The following is a 21,176-nucleotide window of genomic DNA, read 5'->3' on the forward strand; positions in this document are numbered from 1 at the left end:
TTATTGCTAACAAAGCATCTATAGATTTGTGTACAGTAGTTGCCACAGAAATTCAGTATTTGGCAGTCACCAACCCTTCTGTCTGAATGTCACTTACTTTCCTTCTCAGAGCAAGTGACATTCATTTCTCAGGGACTGTAAGGTGTTTACTTATGGCAAAGCAGCAGCTTTAGTAATGAGCAGAGTATGTAACTATAGTAAAAATTTAATAGATACATATATATACACACAGACACACAAAGTGTTTACACTGTCCACTGAAACCAAAAGTAAACACCATTAAATATTTGTAAGTCAAATAATGATTCTAAGTGCCTAAAGGATTGGTTAACTCCTATAGGGGGTGTTAATTATTCAAAGGAATACGCTTACATAAAGTTTGGTATTAAATACTTCGCAAGAAAGCAGAAATTAGGGATATAAAGGATCTCGACAAGACCCCCTCCCCCCAAACAGAAAACATTTTTGAAATACAGAATACTTAAGCACTATTCTCTTTTACATCCTGATTTAAAAGGCTTTAAGAAATCATTTGATTGGAAAGACCTAGGAGCGAAGTATTAATAGTGACTCCTCACCTTGAGGTGTCAGTTCTGCCACTGGCTTCGCCTTCACTTGGATCCCTCAAAACAAAGTTAAGGTTGAGATTCAATGATAAAGGTGAAAAATAAAAGTTAAGAAAACCTAAACCTAGAACAATGTTAAACAGCTACTGAAAAAAAAAAATCAGTATAATAATGTTAAGCCTAATACTGTTTAATAGAATTTTTTTTCACTACTGTAATTTTTTTTTTCCCTTTATGACACCTTAGTATTTTTCTGGCTCTGATGTGTAATTGTTCAAATTTTTTCCCCAACTGTTGGCAAAATTAACATGTTGTTCTGAACCTACTACAGACAGCAGTGGCCACATGTAACTCCAGCAAGCACAGAGGAGCAGTTGGTCAAGGTGGTCCAGGGGGGCTCCACTCTGCACCCTTGTGGGTCAGGCCTTTGTGTATCCCTGAAAACACTTTGAGACAAGCCCATGCTTAAGCACACTCAAGCAATTAACAATAAGATGTGCCTAAGAGTTTGTGGGACCAAAAGTTTGAAGCTCAGTTCAGGAAGGTTACTTCAACATCTGCTTAACTTAAAGCAAATCAGCTGTTACACTGACTTCAGTGAGATTACTAGAGAACTCAAGATTAAATATCTCTTTAACTTGTTGCATTAGAGCTGTGCTTTGCCAGGAACTGTTTTATATTATGTCTTTTTAGTATGAAGCAACTTGAAATATATCCCCAGATTGTGTAAGCCACTTAGGTTTGTTCCTAGTGCTACTGTACCAATATTTAGCACCCAATTTCAATTACCTGATTAATGTAATACCTTCAAAACACTAATACTTTAGTAACTAACACCCGGGAAGTATCATTTGACAAACTATTGATTCAAAATACTTCAATACCCTATTTACTAAGCATTCTCATTAAACATTTATCTTATATACTTACCAGAAGAGGCATTTACCCTTGTCAAAAGTTAGTAAAAAAAGTCTTTCATGACACCTTCTAGTAAAAGTATGTTTTAAACCATTATTTCCTGAACAGTACAGAAGTTAAAAGTTATGTGATCCAACTCCAAGAACAGCAAAATAATAACCCCCTCGACCTCCCAGGTAATCCCAGCCACTAAGTCTTAAACAACTCAAATTAAAAAAAAAAAAAAACAAAACAAAAAAAACCAAAAAAAAACCCCACAAAAAACAAAACAACAAAACATCCCACTATCACCAGTAACAAAACAAATACACACCCCGCAAGGCTGTGACAAAATATACTTTTAACATTATAAAACATACTAGGAAAATGTATAAAATCTTCTATAATAAAGATAAATTTAAAATACATATATTTAGGATATCTTAATTCTAAACACATAGTGTAAAATATTATTTTAATATTTTAAGATAATGAAAACATTATTTCTTTGATCTAACTCTTAAAAACAAAGTCAAGATACCATTCCTTGCAAAAAAACAAGGAGCTATTACACAAAAAAGCAGCCTGTACTCTTGAAGCTGATTAGTTACTCAACAGAAAATACTTTTCTTCCTATTTAGAAATCTACACTGACAACAGTTGACTAGCTTTGCTGTAATACTTTTTTGCTCTTTAAAGTCAAAGAACAATTCTCTCCTTACAACTTTGTACGTGCTGGAGATACCAATAATGGAGGATCACAGTCCTGTATGTTCAGGTTTCTGGGAAAGGAAAATAAGTCATACACTTTTTTCTTTTTAGGTCTTCATAGGAGGTATTACTTAGACACACACTGATACACTATCAGGTCATCAGATTAACAGATAAATCACTAGTAGGAAAGAGGCTAAGTGAAAATTAAGTCCCCTTTTGGGAAAGCTCTTGTAACTGCTAAGTCAACAGTCACTTGATCTTGAACAGTGTATTTGAAAACCTCTCTCAGCACCTCTCCTCACAGGATTATTACTGATAGCATCATCACAGGAATGAATGCAGATCCAGGATGTGCATGTTTTCTTCTTTCAGAAACCTGAACTTACACTTGAAGAAACTGATGACATAATAAAACAGACTGTATGATACTGAAATACTATTATTTCCAAACTTCCAGATTTCTGCCTCTAACTTCTCATTTATTCACAGATTTTAGGATTACCAGAAATAAATTGTGAATACCTACTCCTATTAAGCACAGCAATAAAATTATTGTAAATATTGCCCTTGCAACAAACTGCATCCAATTAAAAAAGTAAAATATTGGTAATATTAAATAATGACTTATTTTGAAGTCACTCTTTTCAGTTTTTAAATGAATTTGATTTTACTTTAATTGTATCACAGCTGTGAAACAGGAGCAAAAGCCCCTTTTGAGCAGTGTTCTTTTGTTCCTTTAAGACAAAGAAGCCAATAGCTGGTCAAACAATGGTTACAATATTTACACAGAAGTGAAACAAGGCAGATTCTGGAAGGCACACAGAAACCAAGCAGCATCCTAACTAAATTTATATTTACTTAGAATTAAACTGAAAATTGTCAAAGACTTTGCAATTAAAGTCCTGCTTACAGACTGGGCTTTTATAATTCTTTTTTGTTTTGAAACTCGAGGTACCAACCTGCGAACAAACTTGGAGGTGATCTTGCTGATGATGCCTGTGGATGTCCCTCTCCTGGAGTGTGCGAACGCCCCGGTCTCGTGGGAGGGTGAGGCAGGCGGGCCGTTGTAGGTGGCGTTGCGCCGCTCCCGCAGCTGCTCCCCGTGGAAAGTGCTGCGGCTGGAGCTGCCCCGGGGAAAGCGGGTCCGGTCTGGAGTGGTGGTGCTAATGCTATGAGCAGATGGGGAGGCAGCAGGCACTCTTTGAGTTGCACTGCTGGGAAAACAGAAGCATAAATAATGAGAAAGACCAGGCTAAAAGCCCTCCTACATGACGACTGTTTCTCAAAGATGGGGAAGAAACCCCACTCTTGATTCTTTTTAAAAGATGAATGTGCTACTGATTTGCTTTTAGGATTCATACTCCGTTTGATTTTACAATGAAAATCTCTCTTGATTATTTTTATTTCAAGTATTAGACCTGTTAAAAAAAGAAGACACAGATAATAGGACCAAGGGAAAAAGGTAGAAAAGTCTGTAGCGAGATCTGAAAGTGTCCCCAGCTCTCTTCTGGAAAAATGTGTTCAGTAATACCCTTAACACAACCACTCCCAAAAAAACTTAATGGATATTTCTTAAGTCATAACCTGACAGAAATAAGGGTATAAAGTTATTCAGGCAGCTAGTAGAAAGAACAACTATACCATGGTGCTTTTAGACACCAACGAGGTTAGCAAACTACAAATCAGAGAGGTTTACCTTCCAGTATTTCATTTCAATTTATGGTGGCCTGTGTTGTACAGTTCCATCTAAAGTAGTCAAATTTTTAACTACTTAAGTTTGAGAAGTTTCCAGAGGGAGGCAGTCAAAGAACTTTAACCATATGCAAACCTTTGCCATGAACAAAACCAGGTTTAAATCATCTTTAATACCCACAATACTCGAGCAAGCTCCTGTTTAAAATCAGAATGCAACGTGGCAGTTTCGACTGGATTACAAACACTTTGATGTCTGTCACAAACTGAACAAGAGCACACAGCAATAAAGAAATGCACTCAGCATTTCTGAAGCACACAGCAATAAAGAAATGCCCATCAGTTACCTTGGTCGGTAAGCTTCAGTACCATCTTTGATGGTTGGCAGTGTGACTTTGATAGGGTGACCAGAGGCAGACATAGACTTTTGATGCCGAGGGCGTGTGGAGACAGAGGCCACTGCAGAGCCTGCAGAGGATGTGCTACTTGCAGACATTTCCGTCAGGCTTTTCCATGGTAGCAAGGCAGCAGGGATGGACAAATGGGAAAAGAAAGGTTAGTGTAAAACCCCTTACAAAAAAGAGAAAAGAACTCATTTATTCCTTTAGAACTCAGCAGTGCTGCTTAATTAAATATAACATTGAGTGACCAGGCCCCTTTAGTCAGCTAAAATAAAGAATACAGAATTCTAAGAAAATTACATTAATCCATAATAAAATTCTCCATATATATTAAGTTAGGCCTTTTCATTCCTCCCAAGATTAAAGCTTACAAACACATTATTCAAAGTAATGAACAAAGACTACAATGAGTACCAGGACATAATAAAAAATACTGAAAAAGAAATTCACAAAGCCTTAAATACATTGATTAAATAGACTCTCCTTTCATGAATAATACCCTTATTTGCAGTTAAAACAAACATCTAAAACATGAAACATTTGGAACTGCTGTCACATTATCACTTGGAAGTGACTGGTTTTTAAAGGACCAATTTGTCCTCCTCTGGACAGTGTCCTCCAGACATTGCTGGGCTGAGTCAACCCTTTCAAAGTACAGTTCCTTCTATCAGTACTTTTATTTCTCCATCCTTAAGTGGCAAGAAAGAATAAAGTAGTGGCAAAACTATTGTGCCATTAATTTTTAAAACAAAAGTCAAATGAATTAAGGCAAAACACAGCTTTGTCTCTACAAGCATAAGTGAAATTGCATTAATAATGTATTAGCAACTGGAGTCCCACAGCTAAATATCTGTAGCAAAGAGGTAAAGACTTCAGATAAATAACTAGATGACACAAGACATTCAGCTGCACCAAATCAAAATTGAACTGTAATATAACATCTTGTAGGAAAGGTAAAGAATATATCTGAAAAGAAAATTCTTCCTAGTTTTTCAGAATATGCTCAAAGAATTGAGCACAATATTCACTGCACTCAAGAAAAGAACAGGGATTAAGAATCTTTCATCTTTATAGAAAGATTTATTTATAAACATTTTAAAATAAATTTTTTATACCTTTGTAGAAAAATCAACTGTAAAATGAAAAACTTTGAAAAATACAGTATTTTATGTATTAAATCTCTTGAAAGAAAAATATCTGTTAGATCAGAAAAAATATTGTAATACATATTATAAGGCTGTATCTAAAAAAAAATCTGTTATCTGCTTTTTTTTCAAAAAAGGATTTTACTACCTTCGTTGAAATATTTGAAACTATACACAAAAATTTGGGAAAACATTTTTGAAAGCACCCATCCAATAATTTGAAAATAAAATGCTTTAAGGAAGTACATTAAGAAGCAGAAAATAATTTTAAGTGTTTAATTAAATAATTGTCTTTTATGTATTCCACACTCAATTTTACTGTAAATTAACAACCCTGTACTTCTTATTTCCAAAATTTTATGCATCATTAAAAAATTCAAACATTATGACAAAAAACAAAGGAAAACTAGTTTATTAGATTATGCTATTTCATGCTATGAATTTTTTTATTTTACAGTAAACTATTGTATTTGAATAACTTGAAAAGCATCAGAGTAAGAGCTGTTATTTGAATCTAAATTTTAAAAATCTAGTTTTTGTTACTCTCCATTAAAGCCAGTATTTTATTTCTCAGTCAAGTACAGGGGTTAAATAACAATGGGTATGAACAAAAGATTTTTAAAAAGACTAACTGGCAGTGTTAAACACAATATTACTTAACAAAACATTCTAAACTGAGCTTCACTGTCATCCCACAAATGGACACAAGCTGGGTACCGTCACTATGAAAATAGTATTTAGGCCAAAAACTTATATGAAAACAATTGACAAATTTTAACCATTTCAGCTTTTTGAGTGGTTAGGCAGGAAATGAAAAAGGACCAGGCTACACTGTCAGAGTAATCCATCTGAAGCTCTCCACAGCACAACTGCCCACTTAGCAATTACTTGTTAGCACAGTTACTTCCTCCTGTGTTGGAAGACAACCCTCAGTAATCAATGTGATCCCATAAAAAGAAGCAAAGGCCAACTGACACATTTAGCTTAAAAATCATCACAAAGAAGCAGCAGCACAAGATAAAAACATACACTTGGACTTTATGTATGTCACACTGTGATTCATAATGGTATTTTCCATAACCTGCTTCTTCTGTGCATCAGTTCTTGTACCCAAACTAATAAACAAGGAAAGTTGAACAATACCTGTTGTCCTTCCCATTCTGTATTGCAGAATAGCGATCTGAAGAACGTTCACAAACATAAGTGTTCCTCCTTGTCATTCCACTACCAGAAAACACATTATTCTAGAAGAGAATTAATATCGAAGTTAAATTAAATACTTTCTACTGTATATCATGTTGTACAAAAATCTAAGCATTGGAAGAAGTAAATCAAAACAGTGTTTCAGCCACTTATGTATATTGTTAATGCTTTCAAATGTACTAAGTCAAGCTGGCAACACAAATCACTTATATCATCAGCTGTTTTTTGCAATAGCTCACACACCTTCTCATTACTGCACCATTGAGAATACACTGAGAGAACACAAGGAAGTTTAATTTTGCTGACACACACTTTACTAAGTATTATTATGCAATTCCCACACACTGTGTTCCTGAATTATTTGTCCCTGGGATCAAACAAACTGGGATCCCAGAGAATGGATGGCAGAAAGGCTTTCCTGCACAGCATGATTTTCCAACAGGGGCTCCAGTTTGCTGCTCCTTTCAAAAGAGCTTTCAAGAGGAAAATGGAAATACTATCAATCTGGAAATACAATCTACTATGGAAATACAATCAAGTTAGTCAACCCAGAAATTATGATGCAGATAACATGGCAAATACGTCTTGTTGCAAAAATACAGATGGTATTTCTTTCTGTTACTAATTTTACTTTGGATAGACTTCCTAAAATAAGCCCAAACATACTCTCGATCCCTACCAAGCATAGGTTAGCTGCTGAAGATTTAGCTTTAACACATGACATACAATTCTCACTTTTTAATATACTACATACTGCATTTGGGGTGGGAGAGGTTGCACTGTGCTAACATTACATTCTGATGCCTGCTGGCAAAAGATTTCAAATACCCTAGACTCAGGTACTGTAGGACATAATGAACTCTGCAAGATTTACTATGTTTAGGTCTCTCTCACCTACACTTTTTCAGCATTAATATGACCCACTGAGACCACTTAATAAATTGTTTTAAGGCCACATTGTAAGGAAGATTAACAACTGCAATAACTGTTTCTGAAATTAAACTCTCCTGAATTACACAAATATGACTGAAGGTCGTAAATATGTTTTCAAGAAATTCAGCCTTTCTGAAGGTAACATCACATCACCCCCAAAGTTACACAAAAATATTTTTAAATTATCCACATTAAATTAGCTTTTTTCCACTTGAAATGTTTGAGTTTTAAACAAAAATATTCACTATCTGTGTAAGCTGCTCAACCTTGAACTACTGTTATAATATCAGACACCAATATTCCCTAATCATGCCCATCACAAAGCCCTTCAAAGTCCCCAAAATAGTAACAGAACTAAAAATGCACATATATTGAAGTTGCCATTAGCAAATAAATCAATTTCTCATTCTTCACAGCAAAGATACTCCATTTAATTAGTTCTCACAAAGCAGAGAAATGCTTGTGACATATCAGCTTGTACCACACATGACTCTAATCAGCTTTGGGGCAATACAGTTTTGGGAAAGCTCAGATATAAAATCTAATCTTAGAAGACTCAAAGTTCCTGCATGCAATCCACACAACCATAATTTCAAAGACTTTTGCAGGGGTGGGGAGACGACAACACATTTAAAATTAAAAAAAAATTAAAGCATGTGCAGATGTATTGCAAACACAGCCTGCAGAACATTAGGAGTTAAATGAACTTCAGCATTTACTTTCCTTTCAGAAAATTCTAATAGAAATGCACATAACCTTTCTAGAATAACCAAGATGGGAGCATGCAGAATCCTAAAGGATAATGAGAATTCCTGCTGCCAGTCTACTGTACTAAAAGACAGCAAGAGTTTTTGTATTTAATAGACTATGTTTCCGAAATAGCATAAAGTATACTTGAATCTTAAATCACGATTCATGCATATGTTTTTCTCCTCATATGAACTCTTGCTCCTAAGTAGCTGTGTAAATACCATGCAGTATTTTTTTCACTGTGAATCCTAAACATCAATCCTACTGCAGAGGAATTACCAAAAGGCAAAGTAGATGCTTTCACATTAGAAGAGACAGACTCTCCGATTTGGAACAAAGGTGTTTGAGGCAGTGACATGATAGCAGATTACAGAACTGTGAATATCATAATAGAAACATTAAGAAATTATTAATTTGCTAGTTCCGTTTTTTAATACAATAGCCAGGTTGTACATCATATCAGCAGGCACATGCACCAGGGAACAAGTGGATTGCTCCCCCTGATCTTGCTCCATTTCTGAAGTCAAAAGAAAGTGATTTCAGAAAACCAAACAGCCAAATTTACAGAGAAAGTTCATGAGAGATATTATGTAGGATTAATCAGATGAAATCTCTGAATCAGAAGCCCGCAGACTTCCTTGTAGATAGACAAGCATTAAAAACCAGAAAAAGAGCATTCCATATTGGCTCCATTCTTCTTATGTTCTTTCCTTAAATATCCAGTATTTTTCTTGACAGAAACCAAAGTTTGCCCAAATGCAGACATTCTCATGTTTACTGGTATATTAGTGTTAGAAAAAGTAAAACTGGGGGGGGAAGGGAAAGGTTTATTTTAAAAGGCATCTAGTGTAGCCTATTTCTGTCTGCCAGTAAAAGTTACCAGAAATAGACTTAGTGGCTTATTCAGTATCCATTATGTCTATAGTAATCTTGTGCTGCACATTTTGTTTAAATAGGGAAAAATAAATATAACAAGCCAAAAGCACAACCAACTCACACTGGTAACTGCACTTGACTTCTTTCTTTCTGGACCCACAAGTGGACTTGCAGCCATCTCTCCTTTGGATCCCACTGTAGTGCTGCCAAGTTTGCGTGAGACATCCTTGTCCCAGTCCTCTTTCTGTTCACTTTCCACACTGTTTGCCTGAGACCTTTTTGTGTATGACACAGCAGGAGGAATCGAGGGGCCAACTGCCAAATAAAAATAGAATTAATAAATACCTAAAAATAATCACTGCATTTTTCTTGGCCAAAGTAGTCTAAATATAATTCCCGGAGTCCAAAAAAAGCATTTGAACAACTCTGACAGCAAACTCAGCACACAGACCAACCTACTAAATCAAGCTGTGACAGCCTGTGTTCTTTTTACCCACTCTCTTTTCACTTCCAATTTGCAGTTCAGAATTACTTCCCATTTCACATCAATATGTAAAACCTAGAAGAATATTTTAATTCTCATTTTAAATCCATGCAATTTGTACAGTATTATGAAAAAAGGAATTAAATTATATTTTTCAATTTTTTAGTACTTTTTGCTGCATACCTTTTCCTCTAAATACTGCAAAAGATTATTTTCCCCTGAAAACCCTAGGCCTACTTTGTTTACAAGCATATTTATACTTGAAAAATATCACAATTCTTTTCCCCTCATCGTTCTTTAAATTGTTTTGGGAAAACTCCTCCATCAGTAGACTTTTACATTCTTTTGAAATAAAATCACATCAGCAAACAAAATGCAGAAAACAGTAATGTAAATTAGGCAGAGAAAAGGGAAACACATTTTAGAAATATGTATAGCAATTTGACAGCTGAGGGAAAAAAAAAATCTTTAATTTCATGTTTTAAATACATATTATTTTTTGATAGAAGCATTTTCACCTGAAAACATTTCCTGAATACTTCATAAATTTGTTGTCTCTTGGAAACAAACAATTTGGCCCCACAGCCAAATGTAATGATAAAATAATTGATTTGCTGCCCTTGGGGTTATCCAGAGCAATAGCTGCTATTAGCTTTTAAGCAGAAAACACCCACAGTGTCTCATCTAGTGAGCCAACCAAGTAACAAGTCCAAAGAATTAAATCTGTGAGGTGCATGGATCCAGATTTACCACAGAAACCTTCATACACACATCACGATGAGCTACACAACAAATGCACAGAGTGGAGGCCCTGCCAGGCTCACAAAACCCTGCCCATTCCCACTAAGCTGTGTCTTAACTTCACTTGGAATGCCATCCGCACCGTGGTCACTGAACCGCCGCTGTTTCTGGTTGGTGGAGATGCTCCGCTGGACCTTCAGGTGAGCGGGGGACTGCACTGAGCTGTTGTTGAGGTCGCTGCTGGGGCGAGACCTTTGACCCAAGTTGCTGCTGGACAAAGAGTCACCTGCTTCAAACTACAAGGAAAACAGGTTTTCAAAGCATAAATTAAATTCAACACTACTGGTACTTTTATATCATTATAAAGCAAAAAGTTCCAATCAAAGGCACTTTTAAAAAATGTATCATTGTATCCAGAGTTTAATATTCTTCAAGATTAATTTTATCACTTCATCTGTGTTTAATGTGCTTTAAAAACACACAGCTAAAGCTACATAGCTAATGAATGCTCAAAACAAAATTAGAAGAATCTTGACAGAAAGAAAAATGGTGCTATTTTAAAACTGAAGCCACAGAATGGCTTCCCTTGCCTTTTTAAATTTTATTTTTAAGCCTAAGAGCATCCATAGCTCCAGAACAATTTTAAAATGCACTGGACTGAGTCAGAAGGACTAAAAAAGCAAGTACTGACTAAAGGATCCTTTATGGCTTTCAAAACATCTTTATAAGGTGTGTATCTCAGCCACTGATTTGTTCATCTTTAAGAAGCATAAGTTCTATGTAAAAGCAGAGGAAAAGACAAATATCCTCTTCCAAGCTATTTGAGCCAAAATTATTTTAGACAGATTCCCTCCATGCTCTGCCATCAGAAGGGAATTCTGGCTCAGAAATGCGAGAAAATGCACTGAGGGATGCACATATCAGATCTACACTTTCTTGGAACTGAAGGAAGGCCAACAAAGTAGCAGGGAAAAAATTCCTTCAAAAAATAAAGCCTTGGTCTCTAATTTCTTGAAAAATCCATGTGGTCCCAAAAGATGTACAGATCCTTCTAGTTCCAAAACTGAAAACACACATGACAAGAAGAAAACTCAGCAATTAGAAGTCATGACACTTCAGATTAACAGCCAGCTTTTTAGAAAGGCAATTCAACACACTTACAAGCAAACATGAACATACTGGAGGATTTAATTTATTTCTTCATATGGGAACTAGCAAGATATCCAAGAGGATATGAAAAGGGAAAGACATTCATAAGTTACCAATCACAATTTTACAAAAAAGTTACAAAATAATTAATAAAAACATAATTCAACCCAGCAACATATAAAAAGGTCAAACCAGAAAATGTAAACAGCACTTACTTCAGGTGGTTTTCTACCTAGAAGCAGGTAAGTGGCCATGACTTCATCATACTTTTGGTTTACTAAAGATTCGTGGATTTCTTCTCTTGAAAAGCCCATTGTGACCATAATGTCTAAAAGTAAAAAGAGCCTGATATATCAGCAGAATGCATTTGGGTTTACTGACAACTAAAGAACAGTGAAAACAGAAAAACAGCCTTATAATTTAGAAGTAACTAAGATTCAAATCAACCCACTTAGTTTTTTTGCTGTGCAAAACCAGGAAATGCTACTAACTCTTCTCTTTCTTGTTATTTTAATCTTGAAAACTCCCAACTATATTATACAACTCTTAACTAATTTATACAACATTCAATGTTATTCAACAACAAATAAAACACTGGCAAATAGAAATTATGAAGAACTACTGGGCCAAAACAGTAACTTTCTCTAACCACAGCAGACAAGAAGTGTTGCCCTCATAAAATCTGCCTCCTTCAGTCTGTTAAATTCTGTAGTCTTGTCTTTTGCTGTGCTTGGAGATTGATGTCAGCTCAGTGAAGTCACAACAGTAGTTATAAGGAGGCCACTGTAATGGAATTTCTCATTTAAATAAAAAGAATGCATTTTACTTGTATGATGAGACTGTAGGTCATATTCATGAGAGTTTAGTTTGCCTTCCAAGATAAAACTGCCTGTGTGCACCAGATGCAACATCCTTTTGAAAGTCTTACCTATTCTTTTGGTGTCATTGAAATCTGGTTCAGGCTCAGTATATGGCTTTAGTTCTTCTTCTTCATGGCCAACATTCATCCACCGATCCTTCATGATTTGCTAAGAAAATGAAAGAGCTTTAGGCCACCAAACCCTTTACCATACCCCATTACACTTGTGCTAGCTTGGCTGCTGAAAAGCAATTTGAAGTTCATAATTTGAATGCTGCTCCTTCCCTCATACCTTTTCTCCTCACATCTTTTTTTTCTTTTATCTTTCACATCCTTATGTTCCCATAAGTTCAGTCCTCCTATTTGCCATTCTCTATACAATCACCCTGCCTAAAATACCAGAAAAACCACTGAAAAACAGAATCTTTCATTTTGTACACTTCACTTCCATGTGCTCCTCTTGGTTAACATCCTAAGATGTTAATGCAATACCAGCTCTATCATGATAAAGAGCTCCTTTGAATAATAGCAAAGGAAGTGTTTAGAAACTAAGGTATAATTCAGGAATGTGCTAATGTTTCCTACAGTCATTAGTTTCAAGATCATGATGCCAACTGGTCATTTTTTCCTATATATCTTCTCACTGCACTTGATCTAAATATGTTTCCAAATTTGGCCAAAGGGACAAATGCCTCTTAACTCTCTCTATACCATGCAGTTATTAACTTCAAAATTTTCTCCTGCCTTCCTTGGAAAATTTCCTTCTGTTGTGGTCTGGATCTTTTTGTAGGCCCTCAACATTGATTGTCCGGAATCCCTAACCATCACAATTTTTCCTTAAGAGCATATTCATCTTTAAACAGGTAAAATCATTTTCCTTCCTACAGCAACAGGCAGACATGTATCCTCAGGGACAAATGCTAATACTGCTCACTACATGGACACAAGAACAAAACAAGTGCCTGCAAATCAAGTCTCACACAGGCTCCAAATCTGCCTTGCAAACAGGGATTTAAGTTATTTCTCATAAAGAGTCAAAGACTCAATTTTCCATTGATATAACCAAATTCTTTGTATGTAGTGCTGCTGCCAAATTACAGACCCCAATAGCTGTACCCTTACAAGAACAATACAGAACTTTGTGCCAATTAACATTCTGCTGACAATAGCACTTAAAGATTTGTTCTATCATGGAACTGATTTTTTTTGCTTTTGAGGGGATAAAGAGGGAGGGATGGTGAACACATACTGCTATACTGTGTTTCTGACATACAGAGCATGAGTTTACTTGACAACAGACTTGGGTTATTTATTTGTAGTCTTGCAGGAACAGGAGAGCCTGCCCTAAGAGTACTATGCACACTCTGCAATCATAATTTTGTAAAGATACTGTTAAATAAATCTGAAGTTTAAGCACGATGAAGTGGATGACAAATCACTGCTCAAATTCTACCCCCCCTTTCTTTATCCTTCTTGAATTAACCAGCAAGCCTGGAAATTCCCACTTACAGTTTTTCATGTCTCTTCAGTAAGTGGATCTAGAGTTCAATGTAATCCGCTCCCTGTTTCCATCTACATTTCTGCTGGCTTCTGTCTTTTAAATACATGACCTCAGAGGCACACTGAGTTATTGTACATCTCTTAAACAGGCTCTTACAATTAAGCATTTTAAAGCAACACAAACAATCCGATTCCAGGATCAATACTACATTTGTGTAGAGTTCTGCTGGCCTTTCAGTCAGCTGATTAAAGAGCAGCAGCCTTGGTGAGAATATTTAGAAATATGACTCAAACATCAATCCAAACTAAATTTCAACCAACTAGATATTATTGATGATTTTTCCTTCAATTTTCAGGAAAACTATCTAATAAACATCTGGTCTGGCTCAAGTCCTGTCTGTGTCAAAATTATTTTTTGCTTTATTACACTCTGTAAGCATAAATCTGCTCTAGAGAAATTTCAGAGCAACACTATGCAAAAAAAAAAATTAAAGACTGGGGCAAGAGAGAATGAGGAATTTGTTGAAAACTTGACGATTAAGAGATATTTTCTGACAGTATATTTTTCCCATCTCTTCCTGGGAAGATTTACTGGTTTATAACAACATTCTCTTGTTTCAAAAATGTTTCTTCTTGGCTGCAACCATGAAAAAGTCTAGAGCAACCATTTTAATAAAAATTTGCCTGGTCTTTACCAGAGGACAAGTGCTAAACCTAACCCATGTGGTGCTGGTCCTGTGTGGATCTCAGCTTTGATGCTGATGTCACTGACAAACATCCTTTTGGATGGTCTGCCAAAAACACGCATGGGAATTGAGAAGCTATAAGGCTGGGACTGAACAAATAATCAGAAGGCAAAGCACAAAAAAATTCCACCCCCCCTAAGATGACATCGTTTTTCCACTTTTAGAAGCTTCCAACAAATTTATACATTCATTCTAAACATGTATTTTTAGAAGTGTTCAGACAAATTTCTTTCCAAACCACATACCACACTTCACACTTTTTAATTCAGCAAATGGGATTTCAGGAATATTCCTTTGGAAAAAAAAAGGCAATGATGCTTCTCTCTCCTCCCCTCAGGTTAGCACACTGATCAATGTCTGTTATCAGTATTTTGGAACTGGCCCAGGACCCTCGGTCACACAACATTTACTCTCTCTATTCCACACAATCTGACTGTCTTGTCCTTTCAGCAAGGCTGCTATCCAACACCTCTCTCCAGGGCCAGGAAGGAATTTTACAAGAACTGGATAACACTACAATACCTAGAATGAAAGTGAAATTAGATTTGAAGCGAAGCTGATGAAAATCCAGACGAAAATTCAATAAAAGAAAAAACTACTTCCCTAAAACCTAAACATGACACAGGTAAGGCAGTGATCTTTGAAGTGATTACACTCTTACCATTATGCCCTTTAGACAGTAATCACAGAACATAATGAGCACATATCAGTAAAGCAGAAGCCATAATCCACTATTCTCTCCAGAACAGATTTTGTTCAACTTCAAACTATTTATAAAAAGCCACAAACCATCACCAGCTTGGAATGAGTTACATGCAGGCAGAGCTCACTGAGTGCATGCTTCCTTGCACAGGTAGCCTCCGTGCCAGGAAGCATAAGTCATGCCACTACAAACAAAAAGCTGCTTAAATGGGATTTATTCTCTGGAACACATCCACTGCTGCACAAGTGTAGAAAGATGAAACAAAAGTCACTAGTGATTAACTCATGCACATACTATTTTAGAAGTATTCTATGTATCTTCTGCTCTACTTTCATCTCTATGGTAAGCAGATGTTATTTGAAAAAAATCCCTCCCTGTTAAAGAATTCACACAATAGAACCAGGCTGCTTTTAGAGTGAACTCTACACCAATTACTTGTTAAATATCGGCTATGCAACAAGTATTATTCAATACATCAGTCTTGAACAAAACAGCCCCTTAAAAAACACTGAAGCTTTTAGACATCTTACAAGTTGTGCACAGATATTCTCCGCATCCCGTGAAAAGAAAACTTAATTTACTAACAACAACAATCATACTCATTAGAAATCTCCAAAACAGATTTTACCCGAGGGACACAGCAGGAGTTATTATATATATAAATTTTCTAGCTACTCAAAAACAAAATTACCAGAAGAGGGAGAAGAAAGGCTCAAACAGAAATAACTAGCCATCATTAGCTTACCATTCACAGAGTTCTTAGTGTTTACATGTATTATGGCACTAAAACAAACAAAAAAGTCCATACTCTTTTCCATCACCTAGTTATTCTTCTGGCACCTATTCTTTTTAAAAAGTCATGAAAATGGTCAGTTGAAAAAGCTTAAGGTACTGCCTGCTGCTGGTCTTGTTTTTCTGAAAAACTCCAGGAAGATATTTACAATCTTGTCCCACTTTCCAGAGATTTTGAACTAGCTCCATTATCTGACTGAAACAAGTGGGAAGAATTCACACTTTGAAATGTTCTTATTTTAGCTGTTAGATAGCTGCAATTAAGGGTAGATTTACATTGATTAACACTTTCTATTTTCAAGCTGCACTGTTTCTGGGGCATTTCCTTTTTTTTATTTAAGAAGACTTTTGCGCCCTTAAAACAAGAATAAAGTATCTATCCTGAAAAATTAAAAATTCTCAAGCAACTGTTGTATGTATTTTATTCTTTCTTAATTTGAGCCCCCTTTTTTCCAAGACAAAATGACTTACTTCCAAGCTGCCTCTTTTTATTGGATTCAGTACTAGTAGCTTCTTCAGTAGATTTTCACAGTCTGTGGACATATAGAATGGAATGCGGTACTTCCCTCTCAGTACTCGCTCCCTCAGTTCCTGTAAAATCAGAGTTTTAAAATATGAGCTCATGATGACACAGAAGATTTAAAGCCAGCAGAAACCAAGCTTTCATACTTTATCTGTACCTTTAGATTCTGACCATCAAATGGCAGTGATCCACTCACTAGTGTGTACAAAATCACCCCAAGGCTCCACACATCCACTTCAGGGCCATCGTATTTCTTTCCTTGGAAAAGTTCAGGAGCAGCATAAGGTGGGCTGCCACAAAACGTGTCCAGTTTATTACCAACCGTGAACTCATTACTAAACCCAAAGTCTGCAATTTTAATATTCATATCTGAATCAAGTAGAAGATTTTCTGCCTAAGAGGAAAATAGAAGAGGACAATTTTTGTATCAGATTAGGTATAATATACATATAGTGCAATATAGCATTTATCAATAAATACAAAAATGTTTTTTCTAAAACGGTTCACCATCTACCTCCTTCTTGCAGAATAAAAGAAACTAATCCCCCATACATGTTACAAGGACTGCAAATCAGAAATGTTTACTAAAGAAAATATAACTATTAAAAGCAGCTAAACAAACTGAAAAGTCAGCTAGTGAAGCAACTATGAACATTTTATATTCTGGAAGAAATAACTTAGTTCAGCTTTAGAGTGAAGTATCTGGACATCTCAGAATAGCAGTTGAAGCCTTTGACAAGTTCATGCCAATTTCTGATGCCAAGGAGAGTAAATCTAATCCGAGACATCATTTACCATTATGGCAGAGTAAATGTTAGAAGGTATTTAAGACTTAAGAAGAAGATATCTTCTGCTTGTAAGATGAAACAGTTTGAGGTACATGCTGTACTTTAGCATTCTGTACCAAAAAAATCCTCTCCCTTTTATTATTAGTGTTTGTTTCAGCAACACCAAGGTGTCAGCAGTCAAGTATTTAATTATTTTCTCACAGAATGTATTCTATACATCTAAGATTAATTTTGTGCAACAATCATGTGAATGCAATGAACCACATATACATAGATGCAAGTGTACAGGTACCTGGAGAGTCAGTAAACAGTATCTTACATTTAGCATCACAGGTAGGTAAGAAGATTAAAAGGGTGAAGTTACTGAAATACTAATATATTATTGGGGGAATAAAGTGATTTCTCAAAATGCAAGGATGCTGTGCAAGTAGTGCAGCAGAACTGGGCGAGGTTTATTAATCTGAGTCTCAGCTCCTGATCGGCATGCCAGCAACACAAGAGAGCACATAGCATAGCAGGAATCCTACTTTTTCAACAGGAGACCAGATGTTACCAGACTAGAGGGTTCACCTTATTGCCAAACAACAGTTTTACAGCATGAAGACATCTCTCATCAGATGCTGTACTCAGGATTGAACCCAGAAAATAGAAAAATGTTTCAGCTCACAATCAGAGAAGCAGCAATCAAATTGTCAGCAGATTTGATTAAAAGGGTAAGCATGATTTTTTATGGGTTTGTTTGAGCTTATTTTTAATATTTTGCTTACACTCAGTGAACAGAACAGCAGACAATTAACTACCAGTATATCAAGCCAATAGCTGCACAACAGAATTTAGCCTTTATTAGGAGTAAAATACAGCCCATTTTTACAAACTCTGTACTGGAAAATATTTTATTTTTCCAATTCATGACCTGTAATCCCAGCTGGTTCCAGCTCATGTGCCTGCAGACAGACTCACAGAGCTGTTTTCCAGATCTGACAGCCTTCTACACTACTTCACAAAGACTTCATTTTCCTTGTGGTGAAAACAGTACTGTCAGTGCAGCTGCTCTGTGATTACAATAGTCCTCCTAGTTCAACAGTACTCTGCTACCCAAGTGCCCCATGCTTTCAGGTTCCTTACTTCAAGCAAAAACACCAAAAGACCTTTTTAATATGCCAAATAGAAAGACGATGCTCTTGTTGATTACACGTTCAGAGCAAAAACTATGACCTAAAAAGATAAGTTCTGTGCATCACAGGATTAGCAAAGCTGGAATTGGTTAGAGGCCTTTCTAAACAAGTTGTTTATAATTACAAAGTAAAAAGGAGACAATTTTTCTACCAGACTAGCCTGGACAAACTTGCATATTTTCTTACATATCTCTCCAGTTTAGTCTGAAATAACTTGTAAATAATAGTGTTTACCCTGTTATTAAAACCAAAAAGTCGTATCAAAAATATCCAAAGTGGTGCTAGACCTTTGTCTTGTGCTGCAATATCAATTGCTCAATGTGCTGATACCGTAGAGAGCCAACAGAAGCAGATGAGAAGGCAGACACCACTTTAAAGTTGCTTTTCCTTCTCTGCAGCTCCATGAGAAGAGTTTTAAATGAGACAGAGATGTCATATCACTTGGAAAGAAGAGATGAAGGAAGAACACCTCCTCAAAGGCACACATTTAGTCTTTTCTCCTCTGGAAAATATATTTTTCATCAGCTAGGCTGACTTGCTCTCAATCACACTTTACTCTGAACTTTTCAGACGAGTCTAGCATAACACCAGCCAAGAGAAGACACAGAAAAAATCAAATAAAAGTTATTTTGGTGCCTGCCTGGATGCCTTGCAAATAGGAAGGAGATCATCAGCAGACTCCTCGTGGCAGGTAGTTCCTGCGTGAATGCTGCAAAGCTGTGTTGTGCATAGGCTCGAGAGCACGGCCTGTGACCTGTGTGTGTGCTATGGAACTAAGAAATGGAAGAGAGGTGGAGGCTCCAAGGGCCTATGGGAGAATGAGCAAGGCATAGGATGCTGAGTAACTGCAGGGGTTAACATAACAAGATTCAGTCACATAGCTGTGCTGAAGGAGCCAGAGCTAGATAAGCATAAGGAGGTGGCTGGCTCCCTACTCCCAGCCAACCTAGAGAACCAGTGAAGGGCTTGTCCTGGCTGGCCAAGAGGTCCCTGGGTGCAGCCTTCTGCAAAGCTCAACAGCAGCACCTGCAATAAGCTCCAGGGAGCTTGACAAAACATTCACAGGCTCCAAACCATCAGGCAAGATATGGAGGAATTTTTTTTTAGTCAAGAAATCCAACCCTTTTTTCCTTCCTTGCATTCTGACTTCAGAGTGCTGGGCAGGCACCTCCACCATCAGATGACAAAACTCCTGGGGCAGGGATAACTCAGCAGAAAAGGATGTATTTATTTATTATCCATCCTCATGTGCACATGCAGGAGCTGGCAGATTGACAGGTATCAGGGAACAGATTTGTAAGGATGAGGTTGAAAGAGTGCTGCAGTGCATTATAAGACAAAATATACTGGTGAATAAAAACCCTTAGGAATTATTCAACCTCAGCTTTTCACAAGTATTCAGACACATTAGTAAGAAAAAAACAACACTAGTGCTTTCTTTGTAAATGTTCAAAGACCTCAAAGCAAGAGCACAAGACAGCTTTTAAGTGGGTGAGGATGATGTCCAAGTCCCCTGATACCTAAACTTGGCATGAAGACAACGTCAGGCAAGGCTTAGGTTGTACCTGCATTCGCTGAACTCTTAATATGGTCTGGTGGTTTACACAGATAGATTACTAAAAAGGATTAAAAAAAAAATTCAACTAATTTCTGTTTACCCTTAATTGATTTTTCCTGCCCAAATTAAACACTGGAATATAAACCAGAAACTCAAAGAGATTAAAAACCTAATGTATTTCTTGTAAATCACTAAGGAAAGACTGTTTTGTATATCCTTGCAATATACCTTAACTGGAAATATTTTAAATAAGTAGTGATGGCTGGTATCAATTGATCTTCTGCAGCTTCACTGTGTAGATACCAGCGTGACTGCAGGTATAATTCTTTGGAGAGCGGATCTCTTTCTTAAAGCCAAAACTGGAATGAAAGTAACACATGTTCTATTCTTGTCTCTCCCCTGTTCCAGGCAAGCTACATTATTTTTGAGCTTCAGGAAACTGAGAATGAAATACAAGTGATAATTCCTTCAGTTACATGTTTGTTTGAGGCATTCACAGGCAGTGGCAAGGACAAATATATAGAATGAAGTTAAGTCTGTATGATAGGCAGCAAAAAGTAAAGTAACACCCTACCTTAAGATCACGATGAACTATGCATTTTTGATGACAATACTGTACAGCAGATACAATCTGAAACACCAAGTTGATAAGTGAAATATTTCATTTCAACTTCACTATAAGTTTTTGCATATTATTTAGTAATTTTGTTTCCTGATATGATTCACTAGAACATAACAAGTAAATAAAATGCTTGTCTTAAAAAATATTAATCTAAGTTTCTTTCATTAAAGCTTAAATAGTAAAACTAGAAAGTCCCTATAAGCAGCTCATTTTCCTACTAAAAAGAAGTTTAATACATACCCCTCAAGATAACTGGAGAACCATATTTTTTAAATGCAAATCACCCAATAGCAGTAACTGTTGAAAGGAAATTAATCCACCCTTCAAGACAGTAGCCAGATACATCAGCTCAGATTTTA

The 21,176-nt window shown here is 36.3% G+C and overlaps 1 protein-coding gene across 5 annotated transcripts in view; it reads right to left on the reverse strand.

The window, feature by feature from the left end:
- The window catches only part of MARK1 (microtubule affinity regulating kinase 1), a 56,926-nt gene that overhangs the window by 3,582 nt on the left and 32,168 nt on the right, over nucleotides 1-21,176 (reverse strand). For 2 of the 5 annotated variants that reach the window (XM_068185586.1, XM_068185590.1), the window contains 11 exons: nucleotides 20,770-20,826; nucleotides 16,832-17,068; nucleotides 16,623-16,742; nucleotides 12,480-12,579; nucleotides 11,767-11,879; nucleotides 10,545-10,698; nucleotides 9,299-9,492; nucleotides 6,559-6,659; nucleotides 4,217-4,375; nucleotides 3,137-3,391; nucleotides 579-623 (listed from right to left, as the gene is read on the reverse strand). In XM_068185586.1, the coding sequence (XP_068041687.1) occupies nucleotides 579-623; nucleotides 3,137-3,391; nucleotides 4,217-4,375; nucleotides 6,559-6,659; nucleotides 9,299-9,492; nucleotides 10,545-10,698; nucleotides 11,767-11,879; nucleotides 12,480-12,579; nucleotides 16,623-16,742; nucleotides 16,832-17,068; nucleotides 20,770-20,826 (1,535 nt within the window). The remainder of the gene's footprint in view (nucleotides 1-578; nucleotides 624-3,136; nucleotides 3,392-4,216; nucleotides 4,376-6,558; nucleotides 6,660-9,298; nucleotides 9,493-10,544; nucleotides 10,699-11,766; nucleotides 11,880-12,479; nucleotides 12,580-16,622; nucleotides 16,743-16,831; nucleotides 17,069-20,769; nucleotides 20,827-21,176) is intronic. The other 3 variants (XM_068185587.1, XM_068185588.1, XM_068185589.1) reach the window with 3 other exon arrangements.

This window comes from Anomalospiza imberbis, chromosome 3, assembly GCF_031753505.1.
Source record: "Anomalospiza imberbis isolate Cuckoo-Finch-1a 21T00152 chromosome 3, ASM3175350v1, whole genome shotgun sequence".
NCBI lineage: Eukaryota > Metazoa > Chordata > Aves > Passeriformes > Viduidae > Anomalospiza > Anomalospiza imberbis.